The 26,749-nt window shown below is 55.4% G+C and overlaps 2 protein-coding genes across 8 annotated transcripts in view; one reads left to right on the top strand and one right to left on the bottom strand.

Annotated features, from left to right (window-relative positions):
* The window catches only part of RCCD1 (RCC1 domain containing 1), a 15,615-nt gene extending 2,196 nt beyond the window's left edge, over positions 1-13,419 (top strand). For 3 of the 7 annotated variants that reach the window (XM_075006527.1, XM_075006529.1, XM_075006524.1), the window contains 2 exons: positions 955-984; positions 1,104-1,929. In XM_075006527.1, coding sequence (XP_074862628.1) covers positions 955-984; positions 1,104-1,306 — 233 coding nt within the window. In that variant the 3' untranslated portion in view covers positions 1,307-1,929. Of the gene's footprint in view, positions 1-954; positions 1,930-13,347 lie in introns of those variants that run through there. The other 4 variants (XM_075006530.1, XM_075006526.1, XM_075006525.1 and 1 more) reach the window with 3 other exon arrangements.
* Positions 2,073-26,749, bottom strand: PRC1 (protein regulator of cytokinesis 1). The gene is made up of 15 exons (XM_075007223.1): positions 26,739-26,749; positions 26,114-26,197; positions 20,077-20,209; positions 15,295-15,417; positions 14,711-14,941; positions 14,449-14,619; positions 14,079-14,228; positions 13,672-13,819; positions 13,411-13,547; positions 13,135-13,230; positions 12,786-12,932; positions 12,290-12,400; positions 6,986-7,090; positions 6,217-6,405; positions 2,073-2,601 (listed from the first exon to the last, which is right to left on the bottom strand). Exons 1-15 carry the CDS (start codon positions 26,747-26,749, stop codon positions 2,524-2,526), a joined length of 1,914 nt encoding a protein of 637 aa, XP_074863324.1. The 3' UTR covers positions 2,073-2,523.

Genomic DNA, 26,749 nt, shown 5'->3' with positions numbered 1-26,749 from the left:
GGTCAGCTTCCTCTCCAGCCAGTGGGAAGCATCAGCAGCACAGCTGTCTGTCCACCTGTCTGGGAGACCCGGCTGGGGGAGCCAGGCAGCTGCAGTGCAGCTTAACTCATGTTAAGGCACATTACATGCGCCTTGGAGTTGTGCACGGTGGGGGGTCTAAAGTGAAGGTAGAGTCAGTCGCAGCCTTCCACTTCCTGAAGGGGGCTCTAAAGAGGCTGTTCTCAGTGGACTTTTCAGTTTGGAAAAGAGGAGACTGGGCTGGCGGGGGCCACACACAATAGAGGATATAAAAGTATGACAGGTTTGGAGCAGGTGAATAAGAAGTTATTTACTTGTGCCCATAATACAAGAATTAGAGGACACCAGATGAAATTAATGGGTAAAACTAGTAAAAGAAAGTTCTTCACTCAGCGCATAGTTAACCTGTGGAACTCCTTGCCAGAGGAGATTGTGAAGGCTGGGTCTGTAACAGAATTTAAGAAAGGTGCTAAATAAATTCATGGTGGTTAGGTTCCCTAAAAGCCTATTAGCCAGGCTACTGGGCTGGATGGACTTTGCCATGTGACCCATTGCACCTGTTTGTATGGTGTCAGATGGCAGAACAAGGAGCAATGGTCTGAAGTTATGGTGGGAGAGGTGTAGGTTGGATATTAGGAAAAACTATTTCCCCAGGAGGGTGGTGAAGCATGGGGATGTGTTACTAAGACAGGTGGTGGAATCTCCATCCCAAGAGGTTTTTAAGCCCAGTTTGACAAAGTCCTAGCTGGGATGAGCTGGTTGGGGTGAGTGCTGATCCACCCTTATGGTTCCATGATTTTGCGAATACTCAGGGCCCTGGCCAGCCCCCAGGAGATGTGTCCTATGTGGCATCCAGGGTCTTGCCGTTGGGCTAGGAGTGGTGGTGAGACCACCTCACTTTTGGCCTCCATACCTGACTCCTGTCTTTGGTTACAGGCACTGGCGTGCTCTACACCTGGGGCTGGGGTAAGTGTCCATCTGATGCCTCAGGCTACACGATGCTTCAGGCCTGGAGCCATGAGAGCACCTAAGCTCCACAGAAGGCGGCAGCTGCTGCTGCTGTAAGTGACTGTTCTTGGCTGCAGGTAAATACGGACAGCTGGGCCATGGCAACACCGCCAGTTCTGACCAGCCCAGACCCGTGGGCTATTTCTCTGCAAATGGGTTGATGGTGGAAGATGTGGTCTGCGGCCCCTGGAACACTTACGTGTGTGCTGCAGCAGCAGGAGAGCAGTTCAAGGGCCCAGCTGCATGTGCAGAGACTCAGGCATGCTGTGGCAGGAAGTAGAATCCATCACACTGGGGGCATATTAAAGTGCTGCAGCCAGAGGAACCTCCCCTCATTGTAAGAGTGCAACCCCCCAGCTGGAGGCTTGTGAAGGGCATCAGCCCTGGGAGCCTGAGCTGGCTGCACTGCTAGCCCTCTAGTGAATTCACACACAGCCACAAGACAAAGCTGCTCCGTGTATTTCTTCCAGAGCTGATGTGTACATGTAAAGACAACAGGCGTAAAAGTTCATGCTCTTTCTACCCCTCTGGGCCATTGCACCCTACCAGCATGGGGGAGAAGGGGGTTAAAACAGGCACAAGCCAAGCAATGCCTTTGCAGGAGAGTCAGGCTTCCCCCTGCGGCTCAGCGTCCCTGCAATGCTAGCACCAAGCTGAGCCTAGAGAATAAATAACCAAACAGGGAGTGGGGGGATCAGGGCACATTGGTTCATGATCAGGAGCACTATATACAGAGCATCACTCAGTGACAGACCTGAGCTGCCACGCCCCAGCTCTAACCTGCTGGGTGCCTCTCGCCAAGCCCAGGGAGGATGCAGCTCGCTTAGGCAAGTGGGCCCTGGGGAAGACCTGCTTGAGCAGCTCAGGGCAGGGGCTGGCCAAGTGGATTCTTGCCTGTGGACAGAGACAGCTACTCCCTGCCCAGCCCCAGGAGGCCCTCACCCCTGGGGCTATGTACACTACCACTGGCTCTGGCTGCTGCAGCATGCCCCCCCCCCCCCCCGAGGGAGTGCTCTGCCCAGCCCCACCTCCCCACAGCAGGGACACAGGACCTGAGGCTGGTGGGTGCAGGGCAGGGCCCAGCTCAGGTGCCTTTGGGTACAGCCTGGCAGGTTGCTGCTCTTCCAGACCAAGGGTGCCTGCTAAGGGCAGGAGGCAGCACGCACCTGGAGCAGCTCAGCCCAGACACTAACCTCATCGCACCCAGGCTGCAGCCCCCTGGCTGTGGAGAAGCTGTAGGCTGGGGTATTGACCAGAGCCCTGCAGGCAGGCAAAGCAGCAGCTGCCAGGCAGCCCCGAGGCCATGCCAAGGCTGGCACTTGCTGCAGTGCCCAGCAACACACCCAGGGGAGGGGGTGCTGCAGTAGTGTATGAAGAGCTGGGAGCAGGGACAGCTGTGCTCCATCGCCAGGCCAGCTACCACACTGAATGGGACTGTAGTAAAACCATTTCGCTGCCCCAGCCCCATGCTGGCCAGGCCAGGCAGCCGCTGGCTCCTCAGCCCTGGATGTTGGTGCTGGTGGAGTTCAGGATGCGGCAGCTGGTGTCAGATTTGGAAGCCTTTGAAAGTTCGCGCTGTTGAGAGAAAAAAAAAAAAAAAAAGTGACTGCAGAGCCGGCTGCTGGGGGCTCAGCAGGGCACAGCCAGCTCTGCTCCTGCAGCAGCCCTCCGCCTCCCAGGCCAAGCAGGCAGCTTGTGCTTCCCTACCTGCAGTCACACCCATGGGGCAGAAGGCAGCTGGGACCCCACTGCCCCTGGCTGCTGGCAGCCAGTATCCCCAACCAAGCCGGAGCTGGGCTGGGTTAGTGCAGGCAGGGGCCAGTGGGGCACACCCAGCTGCTGAGGTACTGGCAGAGCTCAGAGCTGTGGTGGAAGACAGAGCAAGGGGAGGCAGGGAAGAGCGTGCAGCAACACAGGACTGGGCTCTGACTACTGGAGCCCTTGGGCCTGGCAGCTTTGCTGCTATGGAGCAGCCTGTGGCCTGCCCCCACCTCAGGCCAGGCCAGGCGAGAGCAGAGGAAGGCCTCTCCCCAGGGAGTGGGCTTGGTGCAGCTGAGGCTCTTGGCTGGACTGGTTCACCAGTTTGGCACTGGTGGGCCCCGTATGTGTTGCTCATGCCCGTTTCAGGGTGGGTGGGTGCTGGGTCCTGGCCCTGGCAGTACCTTGGAGTGGTGCCTTCGGGGCTGTGCATTCCCCAAGGCTGCGACAGAGAGAGGAAAGGGAATGAACGTGAGCAACACACCCAAAGAGGGCCAGGACCAGGCTCAGGACACTGTCCTTCCAGTATGGGCTCCCCTCCATCCCAAGCAGCATTTGGAGGTGGGCAAGCGCTAGGGGACTTGCTGTGCTAAGCACCACGGGGCCGAAGCCACCCCATCCTGAGCCTGCTGGGCGAGGGCACAGCCAGTTGGGATGTCCTGGACCAGGACAGGCGCAAGGGACGCTGCTGCCAATACCTGCACCCTTGTTGAGCAGCTGTGGGGGAAACATGCCAGGTCATCACACACCTTGTTACAGGCAGTATCCTGACTGGAAGCTGTGTGGAGCCCAGAAGGCCCTTCACTCTTCCCACAGCTGCTATGAAGGCCTGAGTCACCTTCCTGAAGGGCCTGGGCTGCTCCAGGGGAAAGGCCAAACATTCAGCATGCAGCCACTTCTCCTGGGTGTTGGCCTTGGGCTTAGCGAGAGTACTGGGAAGGAGACATCTGGCTTAACATGCAAGGATCGGAGCTGGGCCTGGTCCACACCACCGTGCATGGCAGTTCTGACTCAAGGTTGTCATCTCTGACAGCCATCTGGCTGATGTCACACCACGAGGACACTTCCCATGAGCAAAGGATCGGGAACAGGAGCCCCACAGCTTAGAGGGTGGGCCCATTAACTTGAGAGGGTATAAAATGAGGTCCCCTCAAGCAGCAGGCCAACTTCTTGTGTAAAACACCAATCTGCCCTGAACCAGACGTGGCCACGGGGGGTGCTAGATGAACCCTGACAAAGGACAGGGACAGGCACTGATTCTTCAGGAGAGCAGGTAGCCCAGGGCAGTCTGGAAGGATGAATCCAGATGGAAGATGTTCCGCACAGCTGCCCCAAGAGAACCTCCTCCATTTCACTGGGCACGTTAATCTAGTTGAGGGCTTCCTGGAGCCCAAGAGCACCTTCTGCACTTCCCTAGTGAGACGAGGGGCCTTCCTCTTAGCGGGCTGCAGCAGCCCACTTCCCTCACATGCATGGGGGTGCTGGAGCCCTGCATGGCCTCTTTCTTCCTCCACCCCAACACTTTCAGAGCACCACAAGGTGCCTGATTCACGCTCCATCCCCTCCTTCTGAGCACTTAAACAGCTGGCGTAGTGCTGGACCCAAAGCAATTGATGGTGGAGGCTGGAGAACAGAGCACGGTCCTGTGAGTATCGGCAGTCCCTGCTGACTGACATCTACTGGCCAGGGAGCAGCTGTCCTGTCACTGGACCCGGGATTGCTTGGCTGGGCCTGCCTGCTGGGGGCCACTCCCCAGCCAACAACCGGCATTTCAAGCCTGCGGAGCCTCTGCACGTAGGCTATGGAAGCTCGTGGTGGGCGAGTGCTGGCAGCAAGCACAGCCGCAGACTGGGACTCGGGAGGTCACAAGGCAGAGTTACCTCCAACCAGGGAGCTGCCTTGGCAGAGTGGGTGATACTGGAAGGGGCAGGAAGCCCCATGCCTCTCTCCAGGTGTCCGAGTTGACAGCCATTCCAGGACTGTGGTGCACCATGTGGGGCGGGCAGGCATGCCCTGGGGGGCCTGACTCCAGCGTCGGGGCAGTGAGCCTCCTGCCCTTGCCTTGCCTTGCCAGCCTCCGGTGTGAGGCGAGTGCCGGCCCCTGAAGGAGCATCCAGTCCGATGTTCAGCCGTTCCTTTGCTCCCGGCTTGCACGGAGACGTGCAGCCCTTGACTAGCCAAGGCAGCTGGACTGGGTCTCTTGCAGCACTCACAGCTCTGAACCCTGAGCCTGCTGAGGGACACGCTAGGTCCCCAGCAGCCAAGACTGAGCTCGCACCCCTAATGGCAGCACAGTGGAGGCAGGGCGGTGGCCAGAGCTGCTGCTAAGGGAAAGCCCTCCCAGCACCGGTGCCTGTGTGGCGCAATGGCCAGGCCCAAGCACTGGAAGAACAGTTCAGCCCTCTGCCAGCCATGGGATGCTGGGGCCCCTAGGGCCTCCCTGCCTCAGGGCTGGTGGTGAGTGACAGACCCCAAGCCCGTGGTGGGCTGGCTTTGGCCGGTGAGCTGACTGAGCCCAGGCAGGGGCACTCAGCTGCCCCAGGCCTTGGGAGCCAGCAGAGCTCGGCCCATCCAGCGCACGTGGGAAGAGGCCAGGCGGGGATGGAAGGACGCAGCAGGCTCCCCCGGAGCCCCAGGCTGAGCCCAGAGCTCCCAAAGAGGAGCAGCGCCATGGCTGCAGGCGAAGTGCCTGAGGGCTCAGTGCGTTCACCAGTGGCTCTGGGGGCTAGAGCCTGGGTCTCACCTCAGCCTCGCCTACTTCTCCCTTGGGTGCAGATGGGAGGGGGCCCTGAATGGCCCTCTGATGGGCGGGCTCGTCCTGGGGCTGAGGGCAGGTGGACAGTACAGGGGACAGCCAGCTGGAGCCCCCTGCCCTGTTCCCTGGAAGCCGAGCACCTGGGCAGGCCCCAGGAGAGACTGGGGTGCGCTCAGCTGATAGCAGCGTGGTTCCGTGGCCATGCATGTCAAAGGTTATTCCACCCGTGGGCGAGGGAAAAGCTGCGCCTGCCCCACCACTAGAGACACCGCCCAACATTAATAGAACTGGGAGGCTGCGGCCCTGCCCACAACTTCTTGACTAAGCCAGTGACTGTCTCAGTTCCCCTAGCGCTGGCGCGGGGAGGTTCCCACAGCCAGGGGCGGAGGAGAGCGCACTTCTGGTGCCTTTGTGCACAAAGAGCTGTTCCCACTGGGTGTGTGGGCCCCTCGCACAGAAACAGGAGTGAGGCAGGACTGGGCTTCATGGCTAAAGCTGCTGGAGTTAGAGCCCATTCTGGTGCCATAGGCAGCTCTGAAGGCTGCCCCAGAGAGGCAGGAAGAAGGGCTCTGAACACAGGTGATGTGTTGTGCCTCCTGGAACCCATCGGGTGGCACAGGGATCCCCTTCCTGACCATGCTTCCCCGACTGGGTTGTGTTTAGAAGAGGGGAATTACCGCAAACTCAGAATAGGTGCTGGCAACAGAGTTTAGGCTGTAGTTACGCTGGGCAGGGACCGTGGGGGTGCACCCACCACTCAGGGCAGTTCCACTCAACTGGGACACGTTCTCCTTGTTCCGTTCTGCGTGTGCTGCCAGAGGCGGCCTCGTGGCCATGCGGCTGGGGGTCCGAGCAGGCTGGCCAAGCTAGAGAGAAGGGAACACTGGTAGTCAGGGCAGACACAGAGTACACAGAACGCACAGTGGGGCTAACCTTGTGTCGCTTCCCTGCGTCTGCAAGCCCAAGGAGTCGCTGTATCAGACAGTGCTCTGTGCTGCAACTCAGCTCAAAGTCATTCCTTTCCTAGCTTCAGCCAGTCCCGGGGCAGGGCCCATCCTGTGCAGAGTCTGAGCTGAGGGCTGCTGACTGAGCAACGCAGAGTGATGGAAACAGGCTGCAGCCCGCTTTCTGAAAGCCACCGGCTCTCATGCTGCCTGGAGCAACGCAGCTCCTCGGGTAGCGACCCCACACCCACCGGCAGCAGGCCTGGCACGAGCTTCAGCCCTCGCATCGACAGCTTGCAGCTGACCACAACCAGAGCCCCACAGAGCAGGGACTGCAGCTTGCTGTGCATGCAGAGGGGAGCCACGGCAGCAGCCAGAACTGCTTAGGGGAGAAGCAGTTTTATACCTGCCTGGCTCCAGCCCAAGCTCACACGCCCTCTGCCCAGCCAGTAACCCTGGGGCATGGCACTGGGGGTGGGGAGCAAGCGACAGCATGGCGTACCTTGCCTCCAGAGGGCGGGGGCCGGGATGCTGGGGAGCGGAGGAGTGTGCCCCCAAAGGCAGAACGGATCGAGCTGTTGGGAGTGGCACTGGACGTTGCATTCACCTGAAGGGAAAGCAGAAGAGGTTAGTGGTAGAAGCCCAGGGAGCAGCCCTGCAGGGAAGCCCTTGGAGAGGCTCAGTGGCCACCCCTTGGGGTAATGACGGTGGCAGGGGTTAAAAGACAGACAGACAGTCACCCTCTCTGTTACAGCTCATGTCCATTCGGCAAAGGGTCGCATGCACCGCCTGCACTGGTGCCATAGGGCGCAGGCTGCAGAACAGCGCACACCCGGTGTGGTCTATATGGCACCCCCAGAGCCTTCCCACCAGAAGCCTGGCTGTAGGGGAGGAGGGCCGGGTGCACAATGGGCACGAGCAGAGCACCGTGTTCTCACTCGCGTCCATTCTGTGGCACCGACTCCGGGACAGCAGCCCCGGCCTGCCGAGCAATGGCGCAGTGCAGCAACGGGCGACCTGCCGCCCACCAGGTACAGTGGGCCCAGGGATGTTTTGTTAACCGCTGCTCATGTGCAGGGTCACCAGCGTCTGCCACTGAGCTCTTCCCCCAGGATCACTGAGGTGACGCACAATCCAGGTCCTGTGAGGCGAGGCATGGGCAGGTTGCACACAGCAGGGACTGCCAGAGACTGGCGCTCCCTCTGCATCCAGTCACAGCCCTGCCCTGGTTCACGGCACACCCCACGCGTTCTAGGTATGCGGGCGCACAAGGACACCGCCGTGGTGGCAGAAGCCTTGCAGCCCATGGAGCTGAAGGAGGGCCGTGCGTGCGGCCGGTTACTGGTGTAACATGTCACGAACACAAACTGATAAGCACACGGCAGCCTTACAGATGGGCTGGACGGGGGTGCTCCAGGAAGGTCAGTGAACGCCACACTCTGGGGGAGTGCGCTCTCACAGGCCGAGGCAGCCAAGCTCCTCCCAGCGCGTAACATGTACACGAGAGGTTATCCGGGGGAAAGCCACTGCACAGACCCTGGGAGGCTTTTCCTCCTCTGAGGTGATGTGATGAAAAGCTGGACCACCCCACGGAAAGGCTCCGTCCATGGCAGTAGAAAGGTGCTCGCAGGCTCTGCCTTGGTTTGGGCAGAAGGAGAGAGACCAGCTCAGGGAAGAAGGCAGAGCGAAGCAGAAGCTGGACCTTACCCTTATGGAAGCTGGTCTAGGGTGGCTTGGTTGGTGAGACGTGCAATTCAAAGACTCGCCTCACTGAGGTCCTTGCCACAAGGGATGCGACTGTCTGCGGCAGGAGCGACACGGAGCAGAGACCAGGCACACAAAGGAGGTCCCATAAGCCTTCTGAGCACCAGGTTATGGTCCCATTGCGAGAAGTGGGGCTGGATGTTCGGGGAGTCTCAAGGCCCTTCAAGAATCCTGCTGCCACACTGTAGGAAAACACTGACTTTCCTTGGAGTGGCAGATGAAAGGCCAAAATGGGTGCGAAGCACACCTTCCTGGTAGCACGTGTCAGGCCGTGGAAGCAGGTAATCCCGTGTGGACTGCCATGCAGCCCGTGGGGGGTGTTCTTCGCAGCTGGATGGCATAGCTGCCCCACTCAGCCAGGTGTGCTACCTGGTAGCATGTGTCAGGCCGTGGAAGCAGGTAATCCCGTGTGGACTGCCATTCAGCCCGTGGGGGGGCGGGGGGCGCGTTCTTCGCAGCCGGATGGAATAGCTGCCCCACTCAGCCAGGTGTGCTACCTGGTCCAGGGCTTTTGATTCTGCCCCTTCAGCACAGGTCTGCGCCTGGGCATTGGCCACACAGCACGCAGGCCATGAGGAGGAGTGGCGCTAGCTGGGGTGCAGCACGGGTCGGGGGTGCCGCAGCAAAGCTGACAGAGCCACGCTGGGGTGACCAGAAGGTCAGACAAGATGAGGCTCAGATCACTCTGCCAAGAAGTGGGACTCGGGGGACATGTACAGCCGAGATGGGAGGAAGACAACAGAGGGAGCCTTTGCTCCAACCCTCCCTTGACACACTGTGTTCTGCCAGGTGGCGGACGTATCTGCTGGGGAGCGTCCTGCCTCCGGGTGGCACACCCATTTGTGATGAGAAGAGAATCTCTTCAGTCCGTCTGCTAGAGTGTCCTGGTCTCTGGGAGGTGACGTGCCTCCAGCTGAATGCCATGGCTGAGGCAGAAATCCCAGAGACAGTGAGCCTCCCGGCAGAGTGTGGAGCATGCTGGATGTGAAACGTGGGGACTGCGTTGCCCATCACGACTCCGCCCAACAGGTGAGGAAGGAAGTCTGCACGCACCTTTCAGATTGCCCTGAGCTCTGACATCTATGTGAAGCGCCATCTCCTCTGGGGACCACGTACCCTGGGACTGGAGACTGGGAGGTGAATTCCCTTGCTGATCTCTGAGGCGTTAGACCAGCTTGAGGGCAGCCTGCCAGAACATTCCCCATCTCCAAGCAGCCCCTGAGAGAGGCGAGCACAGCCCCTTCCAGGTAAAGCGATGTCAGCCATTGTTACAGGGCCTGGCACAGCATGGCCCACAGGCCGCAGAGGTGGAGACATACCTGGCCTACAGCTAGGAAAGTGGAGACCTCCGCAGTGCTAGCTGCCAACACCCAGAACCTGTCCAGAGGGAAGGACGCTGGAGCAGACATTGAATTGAGCACCAGACTCTGCACCAGGCTGAGGCAAGGACACGTGAGGAGAGCAACTTGATGTCCTTCTGGACCTGGAGTCGCCCTTGAGATGCTCGGCCAGGTGTGGACACAGCTGGGCCCCTGGCATCACAGTAAGCCATCACCGCTGACACACCTTTGGGGAAACACCCCGGAGCCACGGCTAGGCCGAACGGAAGTGATCTGGATGGTGACTGGCACTTGCTGTAAAGCAGAGGAAGTGCCTGTGTCCTCTGAAAATCACGACGTGGAAGTGCACATCCCTGAGACGGAGGGAGGTGCAGTCTCCTAGCTCCAGGGAGGGCACAAAGGGGCCAGGAGACCCTTCAGAACTGCTGTTTCACTAGGCAGCTATTCAGGTCCCTCAGGTCCAGCGTGCGCCAGAGCCTGTCTTTGGCATTCAGGATGAGAAAATAGGGGGAATAATGCCCTGGTTCCTGTATCACAGAGCAACCTCCTCCACTGTGCCTGTCTGCAGCCAGCCCATTACTTCCTGCACAAGAGTATTGTGAGGAGGGATGAGGAGCTGTGGGGTATAAGCCATGCACCCTGCCCTGAGGACCCGTCGGTCTGAGGTTAGACACTCCCAGGCCAAGAAACGGAGGCCAACTAAAGGGTTGAAGGATTTAGGGAGCAGAGCGGCGAGTTGTTCTCGGGCACACCCTCCAACCAGGCACTGCCCAAAGCTCTGCATAGTTCGAGCCCACCAGGCGGGAGGCTGGGGCTATCAGCTCATGTGCCTATGGAAGCCCTGGATTGGCTGTGAGGCTGTGGCTGAAATTGCTTATGGGAGCGTGCAGGACGTACAAGCCTGGTGTCCAGGAGCCTTTACATCCACAGAGCTTCACACTGGATCTCAGCAAACACAGCTTGCCCACCAACTGCTGGGCCTCCGTGGAGGGTCATCCCTTGGGCCCTTAACCTAGGCACTGCTTTTGCCATGGTGCAAGCATCAGAGACCCCCGTGTCTCATGCCCCTGCAGACCTGCTGGCTGATCGTCTGGAATTCCCTCCCGGAGGCTCAGGAGAGATGGGCTCTCACTTAGCCATGGCCCACCAGGTATTAATAGAGGCTTATGAGGGCTTGGCAATTCACCACCCAAAGCTGCACCCTACGGGCAAATACACTTCTCACCCCAACAGGTCAATTCTCTGCCACTCTTTGTTCCGGGGGTAGCACCTGGTTGACCCTGATGCACCACATGGCTCACTGCCTCCCATTTTGTAGGGGCAGAGCCACTCTAGCTGGCCCACCTGGCCAAATACAGCAAAAAGGGTGTCCCTGGCTCATGGACATCAAGGTTGGCAGCCACCCTCTTCAAAACCTCTTGATGGACCTTGTCCTGTGGGACTCTGGAGACAGCCCACTGTAGCTTCATCTGGGGAAGAGGAGGAGCAGACGTACCAACGGACCACTCGCCTGCAGTGTGACCCTCTCCCAGGCGGCTGCCCAACTGTTCAGCTTACAGCGAACACTGGTGCCGGGGCCTGGAGCATGTGGACCAGCATCTACACGATGAACCGTGCTGTCTGTAGGGCTGTCAGCTCTCAAAGCAAGCGAGGACCCACACTGCTGCCCAGAGTAGCCATCCAGGAGTGGGCTGGACAGCACTGCTCCATCTGTGGCAGGGCCTTCCAACTGAGCTGAGGCAGAAGAGTAGCCGAAGCAGAATCTGGGTCATCTTTCCCTTTGCGTGGGCCCTGAGACCTGCCTCCTTCCACTGTCCACAGCCAGGGAGGGGGCCGGTGCCGGCGGACAGCATATAGGTGTGCTGTGCACTGAATGCTCGGTGCTGAATCTGGTCACTGCTCGTGCGCCAGGGTGGGAGTGGACTCCACAAGGAAGGCTTTAACCCGTGGCTTTCCCGTGCTCGGTTCTCAGCTTGCAGGGCACGCAAACCCTGCACTTATCGCTGCCATGGGCTTTGCCCACACACCACAGGCAGCTGTTCCGTACATCGCAGACCTTCTACTTTGGTTCTGCAGCCTAAAGCCTGGGTGCCTGGGCCCAGAGGCACACCCCGGCCCAAGGGAACATCCCACCTGGCCAGTCTCAACCAGGCAGTTCGATTAGCACCACAAGAAGGGAAACAATCGACTTATTCACCAGCACAGAGGAGCGAGGCCTGAGAGTGTCACTGTAGCAGCAGTTCCAAGCACTGTCACTATGGGGGAAAGGAACTGGAGGGGGGGGGGGTGCTGTTAGCCCCCTGCAGATCATGCCACTGCAGGCACCCTTCGGATGCGGCTGAGGAAGAGACTTCCAGCACCGGGGCATGGGCGAGCGCACGCCCCTACATGAGCAACTACGGAGGAGGAATTCTCAGCTCAGCAGCAGCTGTTCAGAGAATCCCAGCGCCCAGGGGCAGCTGCTGACAGAGCTGCCAACAACAGGGTCCTGCTCCCCTGACCTCTTTCCAGAGCCTTGGTATTGCCAAGGTGCCAGACTCAGGCAGGACTCAGTGCCGTGGCTCTGGTGCCACCTCCCCCCGAGCTCCGTCTCGGTCCCACCACACACACAGACGCCCAAGAGCTGGGCACTTTAAGGAACTTGGCAGCAAAACCCAGCTGCTCTGCAGGGAGAGGCCATCCTGGCAGCATGGCCCATTTACCTTCCTCACTTTGCCAGGCGTGTTGGCTCCTAGGACCCGGCGCTTGCTGGGCGTCCTCGGGGCGCTGCCAAACAACATCTCCTCCTCAATCTGACGACTCTTCTTCAGTTGCTACACAAGAGACACTTTTAGCCAGAGCTGGGTGAGGGCTGTGCCAGCCTCAGGGATTCCAGCAGCTATGTGCCCGCGGGTCTGAACCCCAGCTAGGGGAAAGCCCTGCGTAAATGCCATGGCTCACGTATACTTGCTGGTGGACAGATGCCAGGCGCAGGGTGACACAGCTACGAATTAGCATAGCTTGCCAGCACCCAGGGAGGAGGGCAGGACAATGGCCACAGCCTGTGGGTACCCTGCTCAGGCCGTTAGCTTTGGCAAAGCCCCCCCCCCCCCCCCCCCGATCCGTGAAGGGCAGTGGGAGCCGGCTCAGGCCGTAGGAAAGGGCCCGCCCCAGCAGGAGTGCAGCATGCATCTGGGCTCTGCTCAGCTCTGCACTCACCCGTTCCTGCTTCTCCCTCTCTTTCTCCAGCCGATGCAGCTGCCACTGCTCCGTCACGTAGGCCATGAACCGCTGCCCATTCACCAAGAAGGCTTCCTCACGCTCCTGTTCCCAGGCCTCGATCCGCACTTTCAGCTCCTCCTCCAGCTGGAGGGACAGAGACTGGGCATGACGGCCACAGCGGGATTTCCCAGTCGTCTGTCTAGCATGCCGGCCTGGCACCCAGAGCCCTGCTTTCCACTGCCGACCCCAGCAGGCCAAGCCCATCTCTGCCTTGAGCACAGGGCTTGTGCAGCGCTCAGGTCTCATGTGTTGGCAGGTGGACCCCCCCCACCCGCGCAGCACGTACCTTGGGGAGAGTCTTCTGCAGCTTGGTGCGCTGCTTCTCTTCCCGCAGGAGGTTGCCCCCTCGGTTAGCAAAGCGGCTTGGGTCCGTTGCTTTTCGCTGACGCGCAGAAGGCCAACAATGAGGGAACAAAGCAGAGAATTCACACCCTGGCGTGCCCACCTCTGCTCGCCAGGCTACCTTCCCGAGAGCTCACCACCTGTGCCCTCCCTGCAGGTCACACTCCCCATGCCCTCAAGCGCTGGAGTCAGCACGGCAGCTGTCCTGCACAGACGGTACCTCCAGCTCCAGGAAAAGCCTCCAGTTTTCCTCCCATTCCTGAACAGCTTCAAAGAGTTCTTTGTGCATCTCATAACAACACTTCACCCGCCCCACCTCAGTGTCGTGCAGCTGCAGCAGGGCCTCAGTGCAGTCCTCTGTGTGGGGACAGAGAGCAGAGTCAGCGGAGGCTGAGGGCCGCAGCAGGCCAGGCTGCAGGATGGGGAGCTCCCTGGAGGGCAGACAGGAGAACCAAGGCTCAGCCTGGACCCTCATACGCACCGTCATAGTAAGGGGCAAAAGCCCGTCTCTGCTCAGGGCCATAAAAGCATTTGTCCCAGTAAGTAGCTAGCTCTGCTCTGGTGGCTTCAAGCACCATCTTCAAGTTCTGCAGCTTCAGCTCCTCCAGCCGGTCCACCTCAAACTGCAGCTAGAGAGCAGGAGAGAACAGCAAAGCCCTGACATAAGAGCCCAGCAGGACAGAGAGGGATTTTCTAGCTACTTCACGAGGAACCAGCCTGGAGCAGCTGGGGATCATTGCTAGGCCCCAGCAAGACAAGCGAAGCCAAGCCAAGCCAAGCCATCTGAGAACACAGGTGTCCCCGGGCACCGCACCCCTGGCCAGATCTCAGAGCCACAGCTCACATCCCACAGCCCCCTAAGGCACAGACTGGGCAGGACTTCCTTACAGCTTTCCTGGTTTTGGCTCTGGATCCAGTCATGTATGCGGCAAAGGTGTTTCTCTCCTCCGTAGGCACCTGCAGCCTGTCCCACAGCTCCACAACCCTGGAGCGCAGCTCAGCGCAGGCGGCTTCGTGTAAAGCTCTCCGGGCCTCCAGCTGGAGCAGGGAAAGCACAGGGTCAGTGCTCCGGCAGCTAGCGCTGCCTGCTCATTGGCCGGCAGAAAGCAGGGGAGCTCACTCCTGGTCAAGGGGGGGCTCCCCAGAGGTGCCTGCTCACTGCAAAGGCAAGACCCCCAGACCGCTTCAAGTGTCCCTGTTACAAGCCCAAGTACTGGAGCGCAGCACGGAATGAGACTTGGCTGGCTGTGCTCCGTACCTGCTGCAGCAGCTCCCTGAGAGCAGCAATGTTCTCCAGCGAGAGGCAGAAGGCGTCCTCATCCTCACACACCACATCCCGTTCAAAGCTGGTGTCAGGGACATGCTCCAGATCCTCCATGCACAGGATAATCTGCCGCTTGGTGCTGACAAACTCCTCTCGTCTGCGCCCCTGGAAGCACAAGCAGAGCACGTTACAGGTCAGGCAAGTCCCCCCCACGCACAAGGCACACTCGCACACGCCACCCCACGCACCCCCCGACCTTCTCAGCAGCCAGTGCTGCCAGGTGCTGTCGGAAGTGGCCCAGCTCCTCCAGGCTGGGCACAGCGTTGCCGTCAATGCTGTAGGGGGTCACGCACAGAAGGCCACACAAGTCTTGGTCTCGTTCTTGCAAAGTTTTCAACTCTTGCTTCCTCTCCCTCTTCTGCTTCAGCATCACCTCCAGGCGAGTGCGCAAGTCCTTCTCCAGCTGCAGGATGGTGCTCTGCTCCTCCTGAGGGAACGTGAGTCATCAGCACTGCTTTCTACAGCAGCTAACCCAGTCGCAGGGAGCTGGTCAGAGCAAGACCCAAGGCCTTGACCCTACTGGGCTCAGTTCAGATCTGGTCAGCCCACAGGACAGCCCTTCACAGACAAAGGGGACCAGCTAAGAGAAGCCAGGTCTACAGCATGAGTCCATACCACCCCCACTCAGCCTGCAAGACTTCCTTGGCGAGTCCAGGGCGCCGGGCTCTCTAAGGCTCTCCTATGAGTTTTGTCTGGGGCACCTGGCACTTGGATGAGGATGAGGCCAGAAGACCACCTCACTACTGTACTGGATGGACAGAAGGGAAACCCAGAGCTCACCTCAAATGGATCCAGCTGGAGTTCCTTGCAAAGCGTGTCCAGCTCCTTGCGACACATAGCAATGCTTTTCAGGAGACGCTCCTTCAGGTTCTCCTCCTCAGCCACCATCATGTCCAGCAGGCCCTGCAGCAAAGCAACACTTAGCAGGGCTGTGACATGAGTAGATTCCACTGCGGACATATGGAACACTGGTGTGACTGCTGTTCTAGGTTTGCACTAAATCACACGCAAAGCAGGCCGAGAGAGGTCTCCTGAAAGCTGGTGATCCCCAGACCCTGTTTGTACTGCTCAGATGCACGTGTCATTTTCATATTTGAAGATGTGTTGGCTCTGGACTTGTGTTTCTCCCATTTGCTGCTGGGAGACCTCACCAGGAAGTTTGGTGCACTACCTGAAGTGGGTCTGTCCCATGAAAGTTTATCGTCTAATAAATTGTATCATTCGTCTTTAAGGTGCTACCGGACTGCTTTTTTGTATTGTGAAAGGGTTCCTAATCAAGTCAATCAGCACTTGACTGACAAAGAGCCTAAATAGGTGCCAATCCACGTCTGAGGAAATTTGCTGTAAACATTCAGATCACCCGGTAGGCAAATCAGCCATTGCCTAAAAAGGACAGGAATTGGTGACATGCTCATTTGACAAACTCCATTTTGGGAGGTACCGTCACACCTCAAGAACAACGGAATCTCTCTGCCTGGGCAAAGGTATAGAGAGGGCCATGGAGGTTCCCCCATCTTGGTCTTCACTCCAGCTCACCGCATCAGGGGAATTGTTACAATGACCTTCCAACAAAGGATGATTTCCAGAGACTTAAGACAACAGTTTATTCCATCTCTGCTAAGAGCCTGGACCACAAACTTTGCATTTGGTGCATATAATTTAACAATAAATCTCAGCCTTCTCTCTCTTTATTCATAAACATTTAGATTCTAAAAGCCCGGCCCAGCACCCTGCTATAGGTCAGATCTGAGGTACATGTTGACTGGGGACGTGGCTGGCCCTTTGGGCCTGGAAGAACCTGTTCACATTGGGTGAGATTGGTTTTCCGAACTTCGACTGCAAGGAGGGCCCTGGTTGTGGCACAAAGGAACTTGTGTGACTTCTTGCTGCCCTTGCACACTTCAAGCAATTCCCTCTGTGGCAACAGAAATGCTGTACGTGGTGGGCTGGGTGCCTCATACTGTAGCCCTCCCCCCACCCCCCAAGCCGTGCCCAGAAAACCTCTCGTATGGCAGTGGGCCCAGGCAGAGGCTGGCCTAGGGACGCAGTGGTGGCTGCGTGGGAGAGCCAAGGGCAGAAACACTTGGCCCGGCGTCAGGAGGGTGGGAGCAGAGGCCCTTGAAAGGCATCGCAGTACTAGGGCGCCGGGCGGAGAGCGCAGTGCACACCATGCAGATGGGAGTGAGACTTTCCACACCTGACACAGAATGCGCAGAAGGGCAGCGCCAGGGCCGAGCTGCAGCAAGACCCCTCTCCTCCCCCTGCCCTGGCGAGGCTGAGGCGGAGCTCCTGGGGTCTCCACTAGAGTGGGTAGGGCTACACAGCTCAGCCACCTGGGGGAGGGGCATCAGACTCACTGAGTGTCACTCCTACATAAGAGCAGCCAAATTGGGTGTCACGTGAGTGGATTTTTCTATTGGGTCTGGAAGCCATTTTCTGTGCCCTGCGTGGCTATTGGCCCCAAGCGTTGTGCTGGGGGCTGTGGGAGGTGTCCAATGAAAGCCGATGATGCCCTGAACCTGTGCGCGCTACTCACACGTCTGTACCGCGCGTGCAGGTAACGGTACAGGTTTTAGCTCTCTAGGTGTGTTAGAAAACGTTTCAGTGCTGAGCTCCACCACGGGAGGTGACACCTCAGCCCAGCCAGGGCATTGGGCTGAACAAGGGGGTGGAAGCCAGGTGCTCAGATGTCAAATCCACATCCCAGAGGCTGGGGGCTTGTCAATGGAATGCAGCCCAATGGTCAGGTGACCTGGCTGAACAAAGAAATTGAAATAAGATGCCCAGACATGCATCCCAACTGCCATGTAAATGACTGGGGCGGTGCTGGCACAACCAGCAACCAATGGCAACTGGCCACAGGGGCTCACCTGGGGGCAGATCCTCAAGGGACTATGGAAAGAAGAAGGGCTTTGTCCCTGAACACAAAGAATGAGGGGGTCTTAGCAAGGTCCATCTTGGATCTTTTGGTACCTGTGTCTGACTCCAAGGGTCCATGTCCCAGCACATGCACCCCAGCAGGCCCAATCTACAGTTCTCCAGTAACTAAAACTACGTAACCTGAAATGGACTTTCAAAACTCAGCAGCCACCACCACACTGGTGAGCATGTTGTTTGGGTAAGATCCAAGTATATATTGGCCAGGGCCCAGAAGAATCTGTGCAGTGTTTGGTGAAACAGGTTTAATAACTGCTCACCTGTATTTGGGGGTTGTTGGTCTGGGCTGGTAGAGCAGCTGGGAAGTCTGTGGGTTTGTTTTTGTGGCTTCTGGCTGGCCAGTGGGGCTGGCAGAGGTGCTGTTGTGGCTGGTTAGATTTGCCTTAGTGAGAAGGCAATCCCAGCCTGGGACTGAGAGTGGCCCAGATTTTATGCAAAATTATCCTGGATTGATTTCTCTGGCTGTGCCCAGAAACCCTGTCCTGTTAAAATGGGTCAGACCAAAGGTCCATCTAGCCCATTGTCCTGTCTGCCAACAGTGGCTGATACCAGGTGTCCCGGGGGAGTGAACCAAACAGGTAACAATCTCTCTCCTGCCATCCAACCCCAGCCTCTGACAAACAGAGGCCAGGGACAATTCCTTAGCCATCCTGGCTAATAGCCATTAATGGACTTAACCTCCATGAATTTATCTAGCTCTTTTTAAAACTCTGTTATAGTCCTGGCCTTCACAGCCTCCTCTGGCAAGGCGTGCCACAGGTTGACTATGCTGCGTAACGAATTTCCGTTGAGTTGTTTTAAGCCTGGTGCTCATTAATTTCATTTGGTGTCCTCTAGTTTTTATATTACAGGAACAAGAAAATAACTTTTCTTTATTCACTTTCTCCACACCGCTCACTTTTATACACCTCTAACATGTCTCCCCTTTTCTAAGATGAGAAGCCCTCGTCTCTAATCTCTCTCTATACGGGACCTGTTCCAACCCCATTTCCAATGCCGATATCCCTTTTGAGATGAGACCACATCTGTACGCCGCATTCAAGCTGTGGGCGTACCATGGCTTTATATAAAGGCAATAAGATATTTCCGGTCTTATTCTCTATCCCTTTTTAAATGATTCCTAACATCCTGTTTGCTTTTTTGACTGCCACCGCACACTGCGTGGATGTTTTCAGAGAACTATCCACGATGACTCCAAGCCCTCTTTCCTGGTAGATGTGGCTAAGTTAGCCCCCATCATATTGCATGTATAGTTTGGGTTATTTTTTCCCCATGTGCATTACTTTACATTTATCCACATTACATTTCTTTTGCCATTTTGTTGCCCAGTCACTCAGTTTTGTAAGGTCTTTTTGAAGTTCTTCCCAGTCTGCTTTGGTCTTAAGTATCTTGAGCAGTTTAGTGTCATCTGCAAACTTTGCCACCTCACAGTTTACCCCTTTCTCCAGCTCATTTATGAGTAAGTTAATAGGATTGGCCCTGGGACTGACCCCTGGGGACACCACTAGTGACCCAGCTCCAGTCTGAAATTGTACCATTTATGCCTACCCTCTGTTGCCTGCCTTTTAACCAGTTCTCAGTCCATGAAGAAATTGCCCCTTATCCCATACAACCCAATTTACACAAGAGCCTTTGGGGAGGGACCTTGTCAAAGACTTTCTAGAAATCCAAGTACAGTACTACTGGATCCCCCTTGTCCACGTTTGTTTGTTGACCTCTTCAAAGAGCTTTAATACGTTAGTAAGACATTATTTCCCTTTACAGAAACCACGTTGACTTTCACCCAACAAATTATGTTTTATCCTTTACTAAGGTTTAACTAATTTGACCGGTACTGGCGTTAGACTCACTAGTCTGTAATTGCCGGGATCACCTCTAGATCCCTTTTTAAACTTTGGCATTACATCAGCTACCTTCCATTGATTGGGTACAGAAGCAGATTTAAAGGATAGGTTCAAACCACCATTAATACTTCTGAAAGAACTCAGCTGTGAAACTGCAGAACTCTTGGGTGAATGCCATCTGGTCCCCCAACTTGTTACTCGATCACCTGTGAAACTGGAGTGATACAAGCTTGAGAAACCCACGTGCCCGCAGGTGAGAGTATCCGGAGCAGCGGATAACTCAAGAGAAGCAGTTGAGGAAGAGTATCTGTGGGGAGAGGAGGAGGGGAGGGAAGAGCAGTGCAGGAGCAACATTCAGGCAGGAGGGTCAAGAGTCAGGAAACAAAGTGGTTTGGGGAATTCCCAGGAACAGGCTGTTGGGTGCATCTTTTGCAGGGGGTTTAGACCAGGGTAGGCTCTCACTGGTTTGCACAGCCAGCCAATGCCCCTGGAGCCTGGCCAGTGCTGACTGCCAGTCAGCAGCGAGTTCTGGGGAAGTCTCCAGATGTTCTGCAATAGCCATTGCATTTGTACAGGCTCCTGCTTCACAAGAAGCTGGGCGAGTGTGCCCAGGACAGAGCTCCCTGAGCTGCCAGGAAGGCACCGAAGAAGTCGTCACCAGTCTTGCCCTGCTTCCCCACAGCAGAGCAGCTGCTTCCCTGCGGGGCGCTGGTGAGCACCCCGGGTTCATTCACCCCCACCGAACCACGAGTGCTGGGGGGGGGCGGGGAAGAGTACGCACCTTGATGTGCTTCTTTACCACTTCTGTTCGCTGCAGTCGCTGCTCCTCGGGGATCCCAATCTCCTCCCAGATATCCCGCAGGCGACCAAGTGCCCTGTTCAGACATGCCACGGATTCTGCAGCCAGCACCTCGCTGTGAGAGACAGGAGGGACACTCGTCACACTCGTCCATCGCAAACGCTGAAAACCAGTTCTTGCATGAGATGGAATCGCGGGCTGAGTGCTACAACTTCTAGATCAACAAACTTATTTGCATCTCTTTGGCCCAGGTGTCAGGTGAGCTGCTCTATGCTGCTGGAATTGGGGCACATCCACCCAAAACCAACTCAGGCTGGGTGGAAGCAGAGGGATCATACACTTCACTTGTCGCCAATAGTCCCAAGACACGCACTCCAATAGCATTCTTTAGGCTTGGCATCACCTCCTTGTGCCAGGCATGTGCGAAACAACACTCCAAGCCCCAAGAAGGGGAAGATGCCTAACGGATGCAGAAGATGCTCTTATGACATGCACATAGAGCACTCGCCCATTGGTCACCGCCAGCCACAATAAATCCCAGGGCTGGAAGTGAACCATTCAAACAGGTCTGCATTTGCTGAGTGACTGGGTTTGCTTACGTGCTAAAGCAGCTTTTGGCAGCACTCCCCTCTCCTGTAGGAGCAGAGAGAATGCTTTCTTCATATGAAGTATCTCCACTTCGACTGAACTCTGAGTGGGAGCTAGAGGAGCCTGTCCTCACCCTTCAACCCATGAACAATATGAAATGCAGGAGGATGAGACCTATCAGATCTAAGAGCTTGAAGGACATGGTGTCCACAAACAGTCCGTTCACCTCACTAACCACAACAAATACTGCCCTTGGGTGTAGAGTCTCACTTTGCAGCCAGAAACGAGCATTAGATCATCTCATCTGACCTCCTATATAACACAGGCTGTTACATTTCACCCAGTCACCCTTGCTGGGTCCAGTGACTTGTGTTTGGCTAACAATGGTTATTCACCTTCTTGTAACCGCTGTTCTTAATGCGCTGCTCAGGCCCATTCCAAGTAGGAAAGCTTTTCCCCTATCATTTCCTGATGGGCCAGCTGTGCAGCTCCCTGGAGTGGCACTGAATACATGACCCTGCTGAACCAGCCCCTCCACAATTCCTTCTTGCCAGCTATTCCCAACAGAAGGCCTGTTTGGGGGCCTCCCCCAGGCACTTAAGGCAAGCGTCCAGGGGTTGTCTATTGACACAAGCTGACAGCAGGTTCCATGGGGTTTAAACCCTTGGGACTGAGGTATGCCCCAGGACTCAAGGGAAGGGTACAGGAGATATATAACTACACATTGTTAACAATTATATGCATAAACTAAAGGAAGCATTTGCTACGCAAGCAACAGTATGAAAGAAGTGGAAGGGCCAGGATCATCTATCGTGCGCCAGGAAGGCACCGCTCCAAGGGCCTACAGAGCTGCTGCAGGAAAACCATCGCAATGACTGCACACACCCCTAATCGGGACCAGTATGAGCAACCACTTGAAGAAGAAGAAGAAAAGGTTCCTAGCCTTATGCCATAGCTGTGGCTCTTTGAGATGTGTCACCCTCCAGTGGAGCAAGCAGGACACAGCTAATGAGGTGCTGGATATGTATTCCAGCACCTCATTGGTAATCTTCAAAGTGGCCATTTGCATGGCTATTTTGAAGATTTGGGCAGCGTAGACATGGCCTTCGATACCGATACCCAGACTTCCTGCATTTGTGTAATAAGCAGGAACAACCTGAAATCCCAACACACACACACACACACACACACCATGATATAATCGGTATCACAGAAACTGGGTGGGATAGTGTGCATGGTTGGAATACTAGCACAGGAGGGTACAACTTACTCAGGAAGGACAAGGTGGGTAAACAGGGAGATGTTGCCTTATATACCAAAGCTGTGCACACCTGGACTGAGGTGGATGCAGGAGACATAAGTTAAGGAGTAAAAAACAAGGGTGATGTCTCATAGGGGTCTACTACAGACCACCTGGCCAGGTAGCAGAGGTGGATGAGACTCTAAATAATTAACAAAATTATCCAAAACCCAGGACTTGGTGGTGGTGGGGGGACTTCAACTATGCAGACATATGTTGGGAAACAGATCACGGCACAGAACATCCAGAAAGTTTTTGGACTGCATGGACGAGTTTTTTATTTCAGAAGGTGGAAGAGCTACTGGTGGTGGTGGTGGGGCGGGGAGAGCAGTTCTAGATTTGATTTAACAAATAGGGAGGAACTGGTTGAGAATTTGAAAGTGGAAGGCAGCTTGAGACAAAGTGACCATGACATCACAGAGTTCATGATCCCAAGCAATATTGAAAGGGAGAACAGCAAAAGAGAGACAATGGATTTCAGAAAACCAAGTTTTGGTAAACTCAGAGGGCTGGTAGGTAAGGTCCCAGGGGAAGCAAGACTAAGGGGAAAACCAACTGAGGAGAGTTGGCAGTTTTTCAAAGGGAAATTATTAAGGGCCCAAAAGCAAGCTATCCCGCTGTGTAGGAAAACAAAAAAGTATGGTAAAAGACTCTCTTGGCTTAGCCAGATCTTGCACAATCTCAAAATCAAAAAGGAGTAGTATAAAAAGTGGAAAGTAGGAGAAATTACTAAAGATGTATATAAGCAAACTGTGTGTATGCAGGGGCAAGATTAGAAAGTCCAAGGCACAGAACGAGCTCAAACTAGCTAGAGACAAAGGGTAACAAGAAGCCATTCGATCAATATATTACAAGCAAGAAGACAACCAAGGACAGGGTGGTCCCACTGTTCAGGGAGGAGGGACAATATCTGAAAGCTTGGAAGTGGCAGAGGTGCTCAATGACTTCTTTGTTTTGAGGTCTTCACCAAGAAGGCTGATGCATAAATGGCTAACATAATGCATGCTAGTGGGAAGGGGGGGGGGGGCAGGGTTAGAGGATAAAATACATAAAGTTAAAAATTACTCAGAAAAATTAGATGTCTTCAAGCCACCAGGGCCTGATGAAATGCATCCTAGACTACTCAAGGAGTTGATAGATGAGGTTTCTGAGCCTTTAGCTATCATCTTTTAAAAGTTCTGGAAGTTGGGAGAGATTCCAGAAGACTGGAAAAGGGCAAACATAGTGAAAAGGGAAAAGAACAACCCAGGAAACTACAGACCAGTCAGTTTAATTTCTGTGCTGGGAAAGATAATGGAGCAAATAATTAAGGAATTGACCTGCAAATAGCTGGATGAAAAGAAGGTGCTAGGTAACAGCCAGCATGGATTTGTAAAGAACAAATCATGCCAGACCATTCTGATGTTATCTTCGCAAAAAACAAAGTCTTGTGGATAAGGGAGAGGCAATGGATGTGGTATACCTAGACTTCAGTAAGGCATTTGACAAGGTGTCACATGATCTTATCAATAAACCAAGCAAATACAACTTAGATGGGGCCACTATAAGGTGGGTGCATAACTGGCTGGATAACCATTCTCAGAGAATGGTATGCAGTCATGCTGGAAGGGCATAACAAGTGGGGTTCCACAGGGATCTGTTTTGGGACCAGTTCTATTCAATATCTTCATCAACAGTTTAGATACTGCCATAAAGCGTACTCTTAAGTTTGCAGATGATACCAAGCTGGGAGGGGATGCAGCTGTTTTGAAGGATATGCTCAGAATTCAAAATGATCTGGACAAATTAGAGAAATTGCCTGAGGTAAACAGGATGAAGTTTAATAAGGACAAATGCAAAGTACTCCAGTTCGGGCAAAAAAAGGATCAGCTTCATACATACAGAATGGGAAGCACCTGTCTAGAAAGGACTACTGTGGAAAGTGACTTAAGCGTCATAGTGGACCACAAGCTAAATATGAGTCAACAGTGTGATGCTGTTGCCAAAAAAGCAAACATGATTCTGGCATGTATTAACAGGAGTGCTCTGAGCAAGACATGAGAAGTCATTCTTCCGCTCTACTCAGTGCTCATTAGGCCTCAGTTGGAGTATTATGTTCCGTTCTGAGCACCACATTTCAAGAAAGATGTGGAGAAATTGGAAAAGGTCCAGAGAAGAGCAACAAGAATGATGAAAGGTCTAGAGAACATGAGCTGTGAGGGAAGACTGAAAGAACTGGCTTGTTTAGTTTAGAGAAGAGAAGATTTAGAGGGGACATGATAGTGGTCTTCAAGTACCTCAAAGAGGGTTACAAGGAAGAGGGAGAAAAATTGTTCTCCTTGGCCTCTGAGGACTGGACAAGGAGCAATGGGCTTAAACTGCAGCAAGGGAGGTTTAGATTAGACATTAGAAAAAACTTCCCAACTGTCTGGGCAGTTAAACACTGGAATAGGTTACCTACCTAGGGAGGTCATGGAATCTCCATCGCTGGAGATATTTAAGAGCAGGTTAGACAGACACCCATTGGGGATGATCTAGCTGGTGTTTGGTCCTGCCAAGAGGGCAGGGACTGGACTCGATGACCTCTTGAAGGTCCCTTTCAGTTCTAGTGTTCTATGAAATGCTCAACAGGGAGCGTGATTAGCCATGGAACCAAACTCTCAATGGCACCAGTGGATTCTCTATCTCCTGCTGGCTTTTGGTTCACACTGAAGCCTTGCTGGAACAGGTTCTCTCTTGCTCTGTTTGTCTCCTCCAGGTTTAAAAAAAAAAAAAAAAAAACACTCTTCAGTGCTTAGCATTTCCTCCCAGGGAAGTTTCTTGCACTCAGTAATCAACTCACCTCTCAGTCTTTTTGATAACCTAAAACATACTGAGTTCTAAGTTGCTCACTGAAGGGCATTTTCTCCAGCCCTGAAATAATGTGCGTTTGTTTTTTTTTTTTAAAAACACACCCCCTCCTTTTTTTCAATACATCTTTGAAATGTGGATATGCTCATAATATTCCAGCATAAGTGCCATCAATGCTGTATACAGAGATAAAAGTCACCTCCTTATTCCCTTTATTTATCCACCCAAGGATCACATTAATGTTTTTTCCATGGGTAGTTCATGTAATTTACAAATCCAGTATGACCCCCCCAAATCCCTTCAGAGTTTCCACTTCCCAGGCTACATCCCCATTCTGTAAGGATGGCCAGCGTGCCTTACTCCTGGATGCGCAGTGTTACATTGGTCTGTATTAAAATACTTTGTTTGCAAATCACTCTGACTTCCTTGTCCTCATCACCAGATGCCACTCGGCCAATCTGTCTCATCTGCACATCAGCTGTGATTTCCTCTTTACTTCTGGAGTGCTAGAAATGTCTCTGTTTAATGAGGGAGTCCTTGTTGACTGCACTGTGAGATCTGTCAGGTTGCGAGTTCTTGACCCATTTAATATATGCTTTATATGTATTATTGCATTGCATAGGGCTCTCTTCTTTCAAACAGAACAGGATGCTGTATGGTACTAGCTCTCCTCACAGGTCATGTGCTCCAGCCCCTTAATCATTTTCCTTGCCCTGTGCCGAACCCTCTCCAGTGCGTCCACACCCTTTCTATACTGGGGGGCACAGAACTGGACGTAATACTCCAGATGCAGCTTCACCAGTGCTGAGTAAAGGGGCATAACACCTTCTCTAGGTCTGCTGGAAATGCTCCTCCTAATGCACCCCAATATGCCATTAGCCTTCTTGGCTGCAAGGGCACACTGCTGACTCACACCCAGCCTCTCATCCACTGTAATCCCCTGGTCCTTTTCTGCTGCATTGCTACGTAACCAGTTGGTCCCCAGCCTGGAACCGTGGTTGGAATTCTTCTGTTCCAAGCGCAGGACTCTGCACTTCTCCTCGTTGAGCCACATCAGATTTCTTTTGGCCCAGTCCTCCGATTTGTCTAGGTCACTCTGGACCCTCTCCCCGCCCTCCAGTGTATCTACCTGACCCCCTAGTTAGTGTCAGCTGCAGACCTGCTGAGGGTGCAGCCCACCCCCGCGTCCAGGTCATTAGCAAAGCTGTTGAAGAGCGCTGGCCCGAGAACTGACGCTGGGGCACCCCACTTGAAGCCCACCGCCATCCCGACACCGAGCGGTTGGCGCGCCCAGCCCGGTACCTTGTCTTCGGACAGAGGCTCCCCAGCAGATGCTTCCACAGGCGCGCAAGGAGCGGCGGAGCACGCAGCGACCCGGCCCCCGGCAGTCAGTCCCGTCGGCAGGGCAAGAGGTTGTTCCCCCGCGCCCGGCTAACAGCTCGGGGCGGCCTGGCCGGCCTGGCCTCCAGCCCCCACTGCCTCTCCGAGCCCACCTGCGCCGCGGGGCCGCCCCGGGCTGCTGGCGCGCAGACCCCCAGGCTGGCCGAGCCCTGCCCGCGCCTCCCTCGGCGCGTGTCCCGCCGGCGGCCGCGCGGGGTCCGGTCCCGGGGGCGAACGACACCCGCGCGGCGGGCGGGGCGGCGGCTGCACCCCACGGACGGGGCTCGCGCCAAGGGCTGTTCCGCCGGAGCCCGCGTTCCGCTCGGCACCAGGGCTGGGGCGTTGCTGGGCGCTCGCCCGCCACAGGGCCTGTCGCGCCGGCAGCCCAGGCAAAGGGCGCGCCGGCAGCCCGAGCCCGAGCCCGAGCCCCAGCCCCGCTCCCCCCCGGCCGCGCCGAGCCCAGCCCAGCCCAGCCCCGCCCCGCCCCGCTCCGCTCCGCTCCGCTCCGCTCCGCTCCCTCCCGGCCGCGCCGCGCCCCTCACCTCACCTCTTCCTCAT

This window comes from Carettochelys insculpta, chromosome 12, assembly GCF_033958435.1.
Source record: "Carettochelys insculpta isolate YL-2023 chromosome 12, ASM3395843v1, whole genome shotgun sequence".
Lineage (NCBI taxonomy): Eukaryota > Metazoa > Chordata > Testudines > Carettochelyidae > Carettochelys > Carettochelys insculpta.
Note: the sequence above shows the minus strand (reverse complement) of the source record. Positions and strands in the feature narration are given on the sequence as shown.